Raw genomic sequence first — 15726 nt, 5'->3', positions numbered from 1 at the left:
TCTATCAGCGATCTAAATGGATTATAATCACGGTAACGCCGAAGCACATTAGCAGTCAGCGCACCTGCCAAAAGCCCGTTCCCACATCACCGCTTTTTAAATCCCGCTCAGCGAGAGACCAATCACACTCACGGGAGCATGAATGATCGCGGCCATTCACAAGGCGGGCGGCGCGCGGCTGCTCGTGGCCGAGCTAATGATTTTGACGAGGAGCGCGTCCTGTGCGGCTGAGTGACGCTGACAGATGTGATCTGACACCAAAAATGGAACGGGCTCATCAAAACTCCTGTACCATTGACAACTAATTGGAAAGCATCTCTGGTATTGTCAGGATTATGCCACGGTTGAAGGAACACCTTTAAAAAATGCACACCTGTGGACGAGCACCACCCTTGGCTATGGGCATACAGCAAGTTCTCACGGAGCAGAGACACATACACATATTTTCATGGCTTAAAGTCAGTGTACTTACAGTATAGCCGGCATTCAGACTTCATAAAGCAAGGCTTCTTATAGCTAAGATTCATATAGCCAGATCTTTTATAGTCTGGGCAGTCTTCGTATAGCCAGGCTTAGTATAGACAGGCTTCTTTTAGCCAGGTTTTTTAGAGTCAATTTTCATAGACAGTAACCAGACTCCTTATAGTTGGGCTCTTATAGCTAGGCGTAATAAAGTCAGGTTTTATAAAGTCTGTCCTCTTATAATCGGTATTTAAATAGCTAGGCTTCTCATAGACATACTTGTCTGATAGACAGACTTCTTTTAGCCAGGTTTCTTTAAAACAGGCTTTTTATAAGCAAATTTCTATCCGAGGCAATGTTTCTTAAAGTGTTTTTGAACCACCAAAAGAGTAAAACAAAAACTGTGCATCACGTACGGTATCGCCTTACTTACATCAAACAAGTTATTCACTTCTAAAGATCTCTAATTTTGCCAAATGTTTCTTTGGATTTTTTTTCTATTGAAATTGACAAGGCCTCTCTGTTTGCTAATGTTTGCTAAGAGGACAAACCAAACGCTGTCTCTTTTTAATATCATAGCTGTCGGACTAAAACCTCTTTATTGAATAGAGCATTGAAAATAGCTTGTCAACACAGTGTTACATTATTGTACAAATGCAGTGTCATAGAGATTCTATTATATAAATGATATCAGTTTTGAATGTTAACCGTTGATATTAAGTTGAGAATTAATAATATTATGAAAGTGACCTATTGATATGGTGACTAGACCCAAAATGTGACATTTGACCCATCCAGAGAGTAGTGAAAACACGTACACCCGGAGCAGTGGGCAGCTATCACTGCAGCGCCCAGGGAGCAGGTGCCTAAGGTGCCTTACCCGCCAGCCCTGAGAATCGAACCGGCAACCTTCCACCGACTCTCTTACCATTAGGCCACCACTGCCCTAATGTTAAGAATATGAGCTGGTTATGAGTGGTGAATAAAATATTGGTACGCTTTGTCAATAATAATTATTTTATTCATTTAGGTCTCACGTTTTTTAAATCAGACTCAACTCACAGATAACAGTGAGAAATGACAGTCAGGGAAAAATACACCTAAGTTCAGAATGGCAACTATGTACTGTGGCATCTTTCACCTGCGCTCGGGGCAGCTGTGCGTGTAAACATGCACAAAGATTGACATATAGACATCAATTAGTGACATTAGCGATCAGCATCAATGCATGCATAGTCAAGATTTAATAAGTAAGAGGTTGATATGATAGAATAACGCGACAGGAAGAATTTGTACCAAATCGTACAAAATGTCAAAATGATAAAAAAATTTAGGAAATTCATTCATGTATTGCACAACTGGCTGATCGTTTGTTTTTAAAACCAAATATTTGCGTCTAGACGGGATGATTATCCGTCTCATTAATGACAATGAAATGTTTTAGCATTACATTAATGTGCCCAACAGCCATGAAAATGATAAAAACGCACAAAACCGTAATGGTCCTCAAAATAGACTTTATGCAAAATATAATTTATAAATGGAGGTGAAATGACCCCAGATGATTCTCGATGAAATTCACCAAAGTACAGGCAGCTGAAAGACATTAAGACGCGTTCGGGAAAAATCATTTGACTCTCTTTACACGAACACCGGCCTCATCAAATTTAACAACAGACCCCACCCAGTCAATAAAAGCATAAATGCATGCAGAAGCGAGACTATGGCATCAGTCTAGCCAGCCTGACCCACAGTTACGGGGACATTTGCATGCTAAAGCCAGTCGGCATGCTTAATTGATTAGCAGTCGACCAAGGCCAAAAGCACTGGAAGCAAGGAATAAAGCACATACCCCTAGGTGGCCATATTGTTTGGGGCAAAAACTATTAATTTATCCACTGCCAAAAACCCCTTAATGAACACTAATTTTTTTTGCTTGTTCCTGGCAGGGTTTCCTGCTTTCAAAGGGAAATTAATTATGGCAGATACATGTAGCTCTTCGGTGGGTCTAGGCTTATTTGCATTGAGGAATATTCAGCAGAAGTAATGGATGCACAATCAAACGAGCGCAAATTTCCCCCCAAAATCTCACGGGAGCAACCTCATCATACACGGGTGACATAAGAACGCCAAACCAAACAAAAGGTACACCGGGAATATTAAGACACACCGAAAAATAATCTCCGAAACGTCACGGAGGGATAATAACTTGTTCATGGCCGGCTATAAAAGAGTGGGAAAGGGGAAATAATGATATGGCACCATGACAGTTGACGTCTTCATCCAAATGTAAGAATTTACATTCCAATTATGGGGAAATTTACATCTTAATCAGGTATTTGTGTTCAGCGCTCTGCGCTCAACGTTTTGCTGTGCCACTTCAGCCGGAAACAGAGATCCAGCCAGCCGTCATTTAATAATACCTTAAATAAACGTCATAAAAATGGAAACATTTTGACAATGCTAAAAGAATAAAAGATTGTCTTATTTGTTAGGTACAGTTTGATTGGCTGATTCAAAGAGTGTGACATTTTGTTAGGATCCCTATTCGCGTCTGTGGACGAGAGCCGCGGACGAGAGCCGTGAGTGATAGTTGCCATCAGCTGTGCGCGCACCGGTCCCTCATATCTCACCACAGCATCATACCAGGAAGTCCCGCCCACTGTGAACTCTAATCGGTTCTAATGCCACAGTCATACTAGACTTCATAACACAACATTTCTATGCAGAGCCCTGCGTCATAGTAATCAGAAAAATCTTTGACAAAAACAGTTTTTTATGTACACGTCAGGAATTGCCACTAGGGCTGTGAAACGATTATTTGTGATGATTCGCATCCTGAATAAAAGTCCATAATATATGTGCATATACACTTACGTTGGCGCATCGATCTTCTCGTTATCGCAAGTCGTCAGGTGACGCTATCCGTAGGTCAGAGTTCACCAAACTTGACCTTTGGAAGGCAGCAAGCTTGCGTTTCCAGACTTCCGCATTCACTACGTATGACTTAGTCAATAGTCCTCTTTGCAAACATAAACACTGGCCCAAAAGCACTTTCAGTTTCATTTTTATTTTGAATATATAGTTAAATTTTATTTTAAATCATATTGTGACTGTTACAAATATGATATTAACTGTATGTTGTTCAAACATTCTAAAGAAAACTGAAACGGCACCAGTGTTTGAGCAGCTTTGTATGCGTCTTCCAAAGGTGTTGTGACCGCGGCATCAACCACCCTCCATAGAGCTATACGTTCAATCATTTATATCATATACATTAAGATCAGACACTCTGGTTGGCTGTAATTTTGTTGCTTGGTTCATTATTTACATTTAAGCCAGGTCAAAATATTACTTTCTGGTGCCTTTGCACCTGGTTGGTCTTCATTCTTCACTCACAGTAAACCACACAAAAATGAAATAAAAGATTTTTAAATCAAAGTGATCATTAACATTAAAGAGCATATAACAAATTGAATCTGATTGGACAATTTAATAAAAAAAAAACAATTGCTGTATCTAGCAGATCTCGATTTCTTCACACATGTATACAATCGATCGTTTTGATCTCAGCAATTGTTCTCCAGATTTCAACGAAAATGTGTGTGATTCCAGCAGTGTGCATGCGAGGGTGAGCATCTCTGCGAACTGGAGGGATGCCAGGGATAGGTGAGCTGTCACTGAGCATTAACATCATCGCCTCGGTGATACGAGGAAGCAGCGGAGGGTGGGGGAAGTGGGCGGAGACTTTTAGGGCGTGAATGCGATGGGAAACTTTTTCTACCAGCTCTCTGAATCGACACATGGCTGTTGCCTCATGGGAAACTCTATTACGCCAGCACCTCGTACCTCAATAGTTATTGTCAAAGGGAATTCACGTCAATACAAACACGTCAAACTAAAAAATGACTAGCTGCCAAGGTATGTAGAGTGACGGGGGAGAAAAATGTGCGGTTGAGTTTTGATCTTATAAAATAAAACCTTGAAATCATGTGCGTATTTTATTCGTAGTTTTTCTAATGATCGCAAATGACCAAGAATTTGGATCAAATTATTAATATAAACATTATAGTTACATTCTTTTGTGATGTTTGGCTATAAACTTGAATTGTAATTGTCATTGCCGAAGTGACACGATTGGCTCTGACATACTGAAGCTCCGCCCCCTCCGACGATCCCCGCTTAACTCATCGGCTGCAATGGGAAAGTTTGTCTAAAGCAGAAATAACCAAGCTGTGCTATATTTCACAAAGCTGGGGTCACAAAACTTCGGCCACCAAAGGTCTGGGCTCTGGTTTTAACAACGTTCTTTAATATGGACCGGGGATCCTCCCACTCTTAACTCATGAATAATCTATTAAATCTACATTAAAGAGTCCTCATCAATATTTATTTCCAGTGACCTCGGTCATTTGTTTGGGTAGCATTGAAAAGCCGACCAGCTGTAGGTGTCGGGCTAAAGATGGCCATAAAATTCATAAAGGTTTTATAACAAGTGGCTCAATGACTGTGACTGTTTAAAGACTGCGTTTTGATTTACGTGACCTTTCAAAGAACTCTTTTCATCCATGTTCAAGTCAAAGTAACATCCTTAAACTTTTTTAAATGCTGTATTGTTATTGATGCCAACACCATGTGTAGCGACAAGCAGGACGTGCGGCAGAATCAGATATTTCATTATCCCTAACAAACTACAAAAGATTTTACCTTCGAAACCTCTTTTAACATTTATGATGCGCAAAGCCATTTCTACTCCGTTTTGAAACTAGCTGACATTTGACAGCAGGTTCTCCAAAAGCCCTTGGAGCATTTCAAGAGTGTGGGAAAGTTATTTTTAGCAGTCATGCCAGAACCAACAGCGAAGCCCTGAGCACTTCTACACGGACATCTCCTGCTCGGGATCAAAATTCCACCTTTGATGTGACTGAGACTGGCCGAGCTGTGCTGATGGTGGCAAGTTTTGCTCAAACTGTGTCTCACTGGGAGTATTTCAATGAAACCACTGCAGGTTTTTTTATGCAGAGTATTTAATGAACACAGACTAGATCGGTAGGCTTTAACTAAACAATATTTCTAACCAAAGTTAAAGCAAAAAAAAGAGTAAGAGTAAAATAGTTTTTCCCCAAAACAATCACTTCATTTATTGTGTCTTTTTCGATGTCTGCTGAATACCAGCAAAACCAACCTCAGTAGTCACTCAGTAGTCACAAAACCAACCAAGTGTCTTTGTAAAACAAATCTGTGACTAAAAATCATCCCATCAGAAACGGGATTTCTTGACATTTCTGAATCTGAACTGCATTTATTTTTACCATTTCGTCATGTTTTAATTTTCTAACAATAAGAAATAAATGCAAAGGCAAAAGATTTATAATTTAGTTGAAATGTTGTCACTTGTTTAAATTATGCATTGAAAATCATAATTTTACTTAAACACATACAAATAAATAGTAAATTCAGAAAAGCTAAAAATAATATTGTAGTGGGCTTGTGATTGTTTTGTAGAATATACACACACACAAATATAAAGAACATAAACTGTCAGAAGGATTAAAAGATAATCAAATACAACTGAAAGATAATCAAATATATGGATGTGAAATATCCCAGATTTTTGGGAAAGTGGAATATTTTTACATAAAAATAACCAGATCTACATTGAGGTCACATGACATGTAAAGTAAACTAAAGCCCCCGTACGCCTGACCCCCAGTTATATTCAGGTTTGTGTTTGGCTAGAGTCTAATAATATAACTATTTATATTTGATTTGATTTAAGATAATATTAAGTTGTATTTTAATTTTACTGTCTAATAATTATATTAAATAACTGATTTGTTGAATTTTGTCCTATGTTAATTTTATTAAAAGTCCTGTAATTCAGTCGCATTTAAACAAACCATACATTGACATCTAGCTGTTGAGCAAAATATTGGAGAGGCAAGTTTAGCCAAGTAACGCTTCTTCTCGGTTTCTTTTGATTGTTATGAGAAATAATCTACAGGCACTTTATTGTTTGTGAATGTGTACCGGACGTTCAGTTGGGGTCGCAATAGTGCGCATGTGCAGTAACGTTTGTTTATGTTCTTAAGATAAAACCGTCTATAGTTTGATATGCATACTGTCACTGCTAGTTTCTGGTGAGCTCGGCTATTATACATGGTACATGTAGAACATCTGATCAAGGTTTCAATCTGGCACTTTGTATGTAGGTCTCTGTGCAGTCATATTAATTATATATTGTGTCACTCAGAGAACAGAGCTTCCTCCAGCTCAGTCTGGTCCAAACTAGAAACATATGACGAATAAACCCACTGTCACACACATTCACACTGGATGAATTATTAACATCCACTCTCAATTATTATGTGATTCTGTCGAAATCAACAATTACATTATTCCATCTATATTTCAGTTGGTCATCTATATAAAATAACTAAATTTGGTGAGAGTTTTGAAGAAGGTTTAAAAGAAATCTTCATATAATTTTTGCAAATGTATTTACGTTATATTTTCAATTTCAAGTGTGTCATTTGTTTGGTGTAGATTGTATCATACACTGCTTTATGGATAGAACTAGTTAGATGAAATAAAAATATTAAAAAAGTAAATTTTTTGTTGAAACATTTAGAGTTTAACTGAACCTTTATATTGGCTGAATGCATACAAATGAAAAAGGTCTGTCACTGAAAAACAAAACAAAATTTTACCATTAAGTTACAATTAAAATTAAATTTCGACAGAATCAAACCTTAGGAATGACATTAAATCATCCAACAGCAATTTGAAAGACAGCATGAAACCTATGATAAAAAGTGATCACATTTCAACTTTGAACTTTTCTAAACACATGAACAAATATTACTGTTGTATTGCTTAAAAGTGAATATTTGCAATATTGGGGTCTCAAAGCATACAGAGCATCTTATATGTTGTTTTGACTACGGTTGGGTATCGTATGAATTTTATCGATTCTACTTATCGATTCAGATTCTTATCAACTCATACAGTTGATATCAACCTGAATGGTCATATAGCCTGCTTATTGACTGGTTTGGATTTTTAAAAATAGATTTATGAGCACCTTTTTTGTATATATACACATAGCAACAAATTGATTTATTCCAATTTCTATGATCATCATGGTTTAACTGTAGTTACTATATTGAAACTATGGTAAATGTGTGGCTCCTGTGCTCAAGTTAACACTTGTCTGAAAATATGCACAAAGGAATTGACATTTTAATTTCAAGTATCCGATACCTATTCCTTCAATTCCGATCCGATTGCGAACCTTTTGGCTACGATTCCGAATTGGAATCGATTTTCGATGCCAAACGCTAGTTTTACAATATTTTTATTTATAATGCGGGAGAAATAAGTATTGTTAGTGATTCGCAGAGTGAAAGCAAAATAGTAATTTCACACACACCTGTAAAAAGTAAATTCAGAAGAACTGAAAATAATTTTGTCTCCGAATTTTTTTCCACGGCTGTATATATATGTTGACGCAGGTGACATGTTGGCAGCTTAACCAATAGGATAAATAAAGCATCACAGAACAGTCTGCATAGCTCTATTAAAAGTTTTTCATGATATTTCGTGCCATGTACAGAACATTCACATCCCATCGACAAGACGGTTTGGACAATGAGCAGCAGGGCCGTGGCCCAAAAAATCCGCCCAAACCCACAGCTAATCAATCAAGATCTCGCCCCGGGAGCTGAACATTTAAAACTATGACAGGACAACAAAAAAACAATTACTAAAGGAATGCTTGTGTGATTAGAACCACAAAACCGATGTTCGTGACACACCGTCTCAAATATGCCTACACAAGTCTGAAATATGCCCAACCTCGCCGGTTGAAAGAGTTCAATCAATCCAAGTAAAACAATAGAGCTGCTGCCATTAAAAACATCCCTCATCTTAAAATCCGTAAGCCCAACTAATTTGACCCAAATCCTGTGTTGAAGATCATCGCCACAACCCTCAAGGTGTGTTTGGCCCATATGAGGGTCAGAGGTCATTCAGGGGTAAGTACAGTTTAATGACATACCTCCAACATTCCCGCCTCAATTCTCATCCGATCACCCCACACGGCATGCGTGCATATGCGTGAGCGTTTGCTAATCACGCTCTTCCTCGTAACCCCCCACTGCCTATACCTGCCGGAACAGGGACAAAGGGTTAATTCTGGCCACAAGGCATTCTGGGCAATTGACTGCTCATCAACCGCCAACTGAACTTTACCAGTCAGTCAAAGACAAGCAGACGAATGCACCTCTGGGTAGATGAGTGACAGCATGTAGACAAGCCTGAATTAATTACATTAAAACACACTTGCTTCGGCAGACAGTCAGAGTTCATGATTTCATTTCAGTGAAATTCAACAACCACAACTCATACAATGACATATCATATACGTTTCTATGCATGTTTCAGAACAAGCATGCTCTAGTTGGTCGAATATTCTGATCGGATTGCAAGTTTTGCGCAAACCCATCTTTCTGCAGTCAGGTTGCCATGACGTGGTCGATCTCTGATTGACACGTGCACTTTAAACGACCTGGCTGACACACACTTGGCCTGTCAATCACCCTTCAAACACGATCACGGAACTCACATGACCTGTGATTCACACAGAGTCATCGGTGAAGAAACCTGTGTCGTTCTTAGCGGGAATAAAGGTTGGAATGATGGAATGGCTCACAGAAATCATGTTACCAGCTAATATGTATTATTATAAACACTTTCCGAGGTTGAGATATGCATCTTTGTCCTTATTCGTGTTTAGGAATAACGGCATCTATACGGTTTTTACTTCTGGCTGAAGTTTTGATTTCTCTACGCTACGGCGTGTTTTCATTAAAATCTAAACAAAGTCAAAGTTTTTATTAAATTCAATTATCTCAAAACAAAGGTTCCAGACATTAGAGTAAAATAAGGTCGTCAAAACTGTGTAACAAATACAAATGAGTTCCGGGACGACGTAGACATGCAGACAACACACACATGCAACCTTCAACCCCGCAGGGCAAAGTCATAGACATGCATTTCTTTTCACCCACCGTCGCGTTACAGCTCATTTGTTTTTGTACGTGACAACTGTACTGCTGTGTAGTATTTTTCGAAGGCCTGTTTGTTGGTTATATCGTAGTTCAGGGTGTTAAAACCCAAACAATTCACTGGAAATTACTATTAACTACATCATTATAATTTAAACAGCAGACTGATGTTCAAATATGTATGAATATACATCTAATATATTTTTAATTGGATGAACTGTCCTTTCAAAAAGACACATATAGCTCAAAAAGACAAAGCCCTTCATTTCAGGCCGTCCACAAATCGGTCAGCTCAGTAAAAAGCCATTGAGGGAAAGCACCTTGACTTTTATTGACTCTATAAATCCCGTAAGGAGTGGATGAAAGGTCTCGGCCTACAGAGCATTCGAAAGCAAAGACTTTTGGGTCTTCAGAGACAATACACTTCCTGATTAACTATTAACCGTTTTAACAGTGATTACTTAATTACGGGCCAACGATGGGTCTTAAGAAGAGCTTGAACCCTTTCATTCATCTCCACTTGATGGACAGACTCTCTTTGGCTGGACTCTGTGTGTGTACTGAAGAGTTTGTATTGGTAGTAAACATATAACTATGGTTCAAAATGAACACCAATTGCAAGTAAAACCGCAACATAAAATAAACATTCCGTCCTTACTTCATCAAATTAACAAATCAAGGAGATACAATCAATATAGCAAAGCCAAACGGAAGGTAGCGATCCGCTCTTCACGCAAATATCTTGCTCCAGTTGGATTTTTTAAACTTGCGCAGAAGACGCGCTGACGCACATTTGAGGCAATCGCGCCGCCCGATTCGCTTCATTTGCGTCGCACGTTCGTGTCTTTCCATTGACTTTGCATGTAATTGACTAGCGCAAATAGCTAAATTTGCATTTGCTGTGAACACAGCATTGCACTTAAAGCCTGTCCATACCAAAGATGATAACAATACTACAAAGATAGTTTTACAAATTAATAAAGATACATAGTAACAATACGTTTGTTTTTTTCATAAACAATAGATCAAAATTATTTTGAATTTAAAGGGCATTTAATTTGAAACTATAGTCCATGAGCCGAAAATTAGGGATGCACCGAGATGAAAATTCTTGGCCGAAGCCGAATAAAAAAGAAACACTTTACATTAACTCCTGAACTTTATGCAGCAATAAATTCAAATTATTATGACAAATTCTTGACACAATATTTTTTGATAATGGAAGAGTTTCACTGAGAGATGCATCATTACATGTGTTCTGTGCGAAAATGATAAAAAGCAGTATGAAGGATACACAGCCAGTTTCACAGCAATATTTTTACACACTGTGCTGCAGTACACTGTAAAAGAAAACTGTAATTTTAATGCTTTTTAAAAATAGTAAAAATCTAAAATAACCGAATAAGACTGAAATTTGACATGCTTAAAGACCATGTAATTTTGTGTTGTACAGTTATTCTGGCGCCCCATCTACCAGAACATTGCCGTTTTTACGGGACTTATTTACAGTTACATACAGTGAAAAAAATATAATTTGATATAATAGATAATTTGAAAACAGTAATTTCCACAGCAAAGTATCACAACAATACATTTCCTCATGAGAACGTTGTGTGCAAATGATTTGTGGTTGGACATTTGAGTACCATAATATTCCCAGTGAAGACAAGTTAAGCACTAGAGACTCTCGAATCATCAAACTTCAGAGAAACATCTTAAAGCCGTTGAAGTTATTCTGAGCGGAGTTGTAACAGCTTCAGTTCAGATCAATCGTTTCAAACTTTCCCACTGACACTCAATAGCTCAGAAAAAACAAACAGGAACTAGTGAAGTGTAGCAAATGAAAACGTCAATTCATAATCATTACCTCTTAATATATGCACTGGTTCGAGAGATGTGTGTGTGTGTGTGTGTGTTTGGGGGCGGGATAGTAAAATTAGCAATTAAATGGACTAATTAGCACATCACTAACTCACTTTTGACGCTTGATGAATTTCAGAATTGTTTGGTGGAAACATACTTTCTCTTAAAATCTTTATCAACAATTGTGTGTTTTTATTCATTAATAAATCATTATTATTTCAACTAACAAAAATGTGCATTTATGATTTTCATGTTGCGTGTAATCTAAAAATAAAGCCAATTGAAGGCTAACGGAGAATATCAGATAAAATCCTCATGCATTACATGCGACATTTTTATATGATGACATCATGACCGTTCACTCACCTCAATCGTAAACTGCTTTCTCTTGAGTTTGAAAGCCAAGTCTTTTGTATCTGGGACCTCACACGCCAGGCAGTTCAGACGGGGCACTTGGCGAACATGTAAGAGACCTAAACACAGATAACATGGACAGTAGCGTCAAACTGTAATGACACACAATAAAGACGAGGTTTTTCGCGAGTCACGACAAAGTAGCTCTTGCTACATCCTATAGATGTTGGACATGGATGCTGTATTGAGCATCCAGGACCAGAACTATCCCTTTTCTTACATCATTACAATAGAGATCACATATGACCTAATAGACCAGAGGGAAATAAACACATTCTGCAGAAAATACTGCTGACCAGGTTTTGTTTATCCCGTTACGTGTTTGTACAGTGGTTCATCGACTTGAGCGTTTTACAGTAGGCTATCGCCTTTCACACTGGTCACTATAGCATTGTATCAACCATTATTTTATTAGCTGCACCAATGGGCAGAAACCAAAACATCAGAGAGACGGAGTATAGCGGAGGGAAGAGAGAAACAGGTTTTTGAGGGAAAGAAAGACAGAGGGAGGTGAGAGGAGGATGGGGGTAAAACAAGGTCAATCGGCACAGGGGCGTGTTGGAAAGAGAAAAACCTTTTACGCTCTCTCTCTCTTAAATTCCTCCCACATTTTCTTTTTCTCTCAGTTAAAGCGACTTGTAGAAAGATGACATTGAATTAAGAGGCACTGAGGACCAGGATGAGTGTGTGTGTGTGTGTGTGTGAAGGCCCGCTTGCAAAGGGACCCGTGCGCTAGGGTGATTCTGCTCGAGTTGATTCGCTGTGACAGGACTCCCAACATGCTTTGTGCTCTGAACGCACCGCACAGAAGAAAGAGAAGCCTTGTGTACGTCTTCATATTCACCAATGTGTCTTTAAGACCTTATGGCAAAGCACTAGTTCATGAAGTCCATTTTAACACTTCAAACTGTTAGAAACGTTCTGCAAATACATGGCAGAGATCTGTCAATGTGTAGCGCTGCGAGGTGTCTGTTTAAAATCTGAAATACCGAAAGACATCAAAAAAGCGTGTATAGGTCGAAACGCAATGCCATAAAACTTGTTTATTCACATGTATTTCTTGCATTCGTTGAGAAAATGTGAAAAACATATTCAAATCATTGAACATGAGAAAAACATCTGAATGTTGTTTATACGTTTAACAAGGAACGTTTCGGTTATATATTCCGTTGTAACTGATAACAAACAAATGTTTTCAAAATATCGTCATCCAGATGAAAATGCACATTTTCAAAATGAGATCATTTTTTAATACTGTATATTAATATGAAAAACTAAACAATAAAAAAAATAGCGCTTTGTTGTAAGGGCGAACTTTTTGAATAAGGGATAAATGATGTGGTCATTAGTATTTGTATGACACACCCCCTCTGAGCGAACCAGCACGGGAAAGAAACAGGGCAGAGGACGTGAAGAAGAGAGAGAGAGAGAGAGATATAGAGAGAGACAGAGAGAGATAGAGAGACAGAGAGGACCGTCTGTAAACAAACTGACCTTTACCGAAAGAGGGGAGCTGAAAATATATCGCACGCAGCATGTAGAAAGAGAGACCGTGTGATGAAAAAATGGGAAATAAAGAGGAAAAACAGGTGAAAAAGCACAGAAGAGAGGAAGCTCGAGTCAGAAAGATCTCTCTCATCCATAGTCTGGTCACCGAGAGATTTGATCCAGTATGAAAATATTGATTCTGCAACTCTGTGGCCCCTAAGGGCCGAGCTGGGTGCTTGTGTTGAGGAGGGGGCTGTGTTCTCTGTATGTGTGTGTGTGTGTGTGTGTCATGGCAGCTGAATCCCCCCCCCGGCCTGTCTGCCAAGGAGCACGTCTGATTGAACAGAGTCACACTAACACGAGCTGACAGTCGGAGAGAGGTCCACCCTGACTGCCCCACTCTACTAATGCACTTTACTGCGCACACACACACACACGTGTATGTCGGATGATGTAAAAAGCATAAAAACCAAAGAGCACCGAAACAGCTTTTGAACTAGATTTCAAGACAAAACTCGCCACCATCGTGCCATTATTTAGCAGCTGCTATGGTGACCTGATTGGTTTTAAAGGTGTAGTTCATCTCAAACCTCATTTCAAACCTGCATGACTTTCTTTCTTCTGCAGAACACTAAAGAAGATATTTAGAAAAATGTTGGCAACAGAACAGCACAGCCACCCCATTGACTTCTACTGTAACCAATGCAAGTGAATGGGGGCTGTTAACATCATTCTTCAAAATATCATCTTTTGTGTTCTGCGGAAGAAAGAAAGTCATACAGGTTTGAATTGACACGATGACAGAATTTTCGTTTTGAAGGCGAACTACTCCTTTAAGCACGTTGCTATGCAGTTGCTAGGGTTTTCAGAGTGGTTGCTATGGCATTGCTACGGTAGGAGGTTCCTTATAGGTCCAATTCGAAATGGACCTGTGTTTTAATAACGCGCTGGTACACAGATACGGGTCGGGTCTAATATTATTTTATAACATATCGCTTATTGTTCCCCGAACTCTGTGTTAGTCGCTTTGGATAAAAGCGTCCGCTAAATGACTAAATGTGATCATCTACAACTGTCCATATTACTCCATGTTCTGTGAAGATACATTTCTTCTCCATCTGTTAGGTATGATCGCTTTTGGTTTTACATTTTAATTCACGGAAATCCTAAAAAGTATGTCGTCTCTCAAAAACGTGCATTTCTATACGTCACATCCATAACATACGTTTATTTTCGTTTTTTATAGAAAACACGTGCATAGACTGATAATCCTCCATATGTCTGTAGATATATATATAAACAGATGGTTCAATATAGGCTACTGGTAACAAAGACATTCTCTGAGCGTTTATATTTCAAGCTTTGACTGCAAATGTCACATCCATAATGCTGGAATTGCCCATGTACTGTGTATCTCACCGTGGTAATCTTTGTAAAGCGGGTTGGTTTCTTTCTCTGCACCTCTGAATGATTCCAGAGCGATGGCTGTGTCACTCAACCGGATTATTTGCCCCATTACGGATTTGTTCTGCGAGTGAGAAATACACGGGAAGAGTCCAATGAAATATGCACAAGCGGTAATTTTTTAAAACTTTAAAAACATTGTTTAAAAACATTCTGGAGACAAACCATCTCAAACTGAATAATGGTTAAGGAACTGTACGTATATTCACCCAAATCCCTTTACATTGTGTCAGACACTTCTGCAAAAACAAGTATACCACACACGGTTAATAAAACGTGAAAGCATCTACTCATGAACTTTGTTAAAATTGCGTTTTGATGTTTGGTTTGGCCTCTTCATCACATCAATACATTGAAATACTACTAGACTAGGCCTTTCATCTGCTTCTTTACTTCATGTAACATGAAATCAAGCAGAACATACGCTTGGCGCTCGGACACATTGTGCGTTTCATTCTCTGAAACACATGCTCGTAAATCTGTCCGTCTATCTTTCTCTGGCCGAGCGACTCACGCAGTGTGGCCATACGGCACAAATCTGGACATACGAAAGAAAGATCCAAAGATGCTCTAAATCCAAATCAGGGCAGAGATGGATCCCATTCCTCTATATAGCAGGTAGATCTCATTTCATCAATATCTGTTGTTTAAATGGTGAATTTATTTTCTATATGTCTTCCAGCTTGCGGCTCATATTTTAGTTCATCGTATTGCACAACAAGGCAGCAAGATTAGTGACGCGTGTCGTTCATTTTCTCCAAATCTGTGAAGGTTTAAAGGCATATTTCACCCAACAATTAAAATTACGTCATCATTTACTCACCCCCGAGTTGTTCCAAACCTGTATAAATGACCTTGTACTGATGAACCCGAAGGAAGACATTTGGAATAATGTTAGCAACTGACATTTCTGGGACACCGTTGACTGCCATACTAGAACAAAATTTAAAGGTTGTCAATGGTTCTC

At 38.6% G+C, this 15726-nt stretch overlaps 1 protein-coding gene across 1 annotated transcript in view; it reads right to left on the bottom strand.

Annotated features, from left to right (window-relative positions):
• Window positions 1-15726, bottom strand: part of elp4 (elongator acetyltransferase complex subunit 4) — a 48885-nt gene that overhangs the window by 9964 nt on the left and 23195 nt on the right. Inside the window, exons 8-9 of the mRNA XM_079450199.1 lie at window positions 14715-14823; window positions 11760-11866 (exon numbers count right to left, since the gene is read on the bottom strand). Coding sequence (XP_079306325.1) covers window positions 11760-11866; window positions 14715-14823 — 216 coding nt within the window. The remainder of the gene's footprint in view (window positions 1-11759; window positions 11867-14714; window positions 14824-15726) is intronic.

Source organism: Barbatula barbatula (genome assembly GCF_947034865.1).
Source record: "Barbatula barbatula genome assembly, chromosome: 1".
Classification (NCBI taxonomy): Eukaryota; Metazoa; Chordata; class Actinopteri; order Cypriniformes; family Nemacheilidae; genus Barbatula; species Barbatula barbatula.
This window is presented reverse-complemented; position numbering and strand designations above follow the sequence as displayed.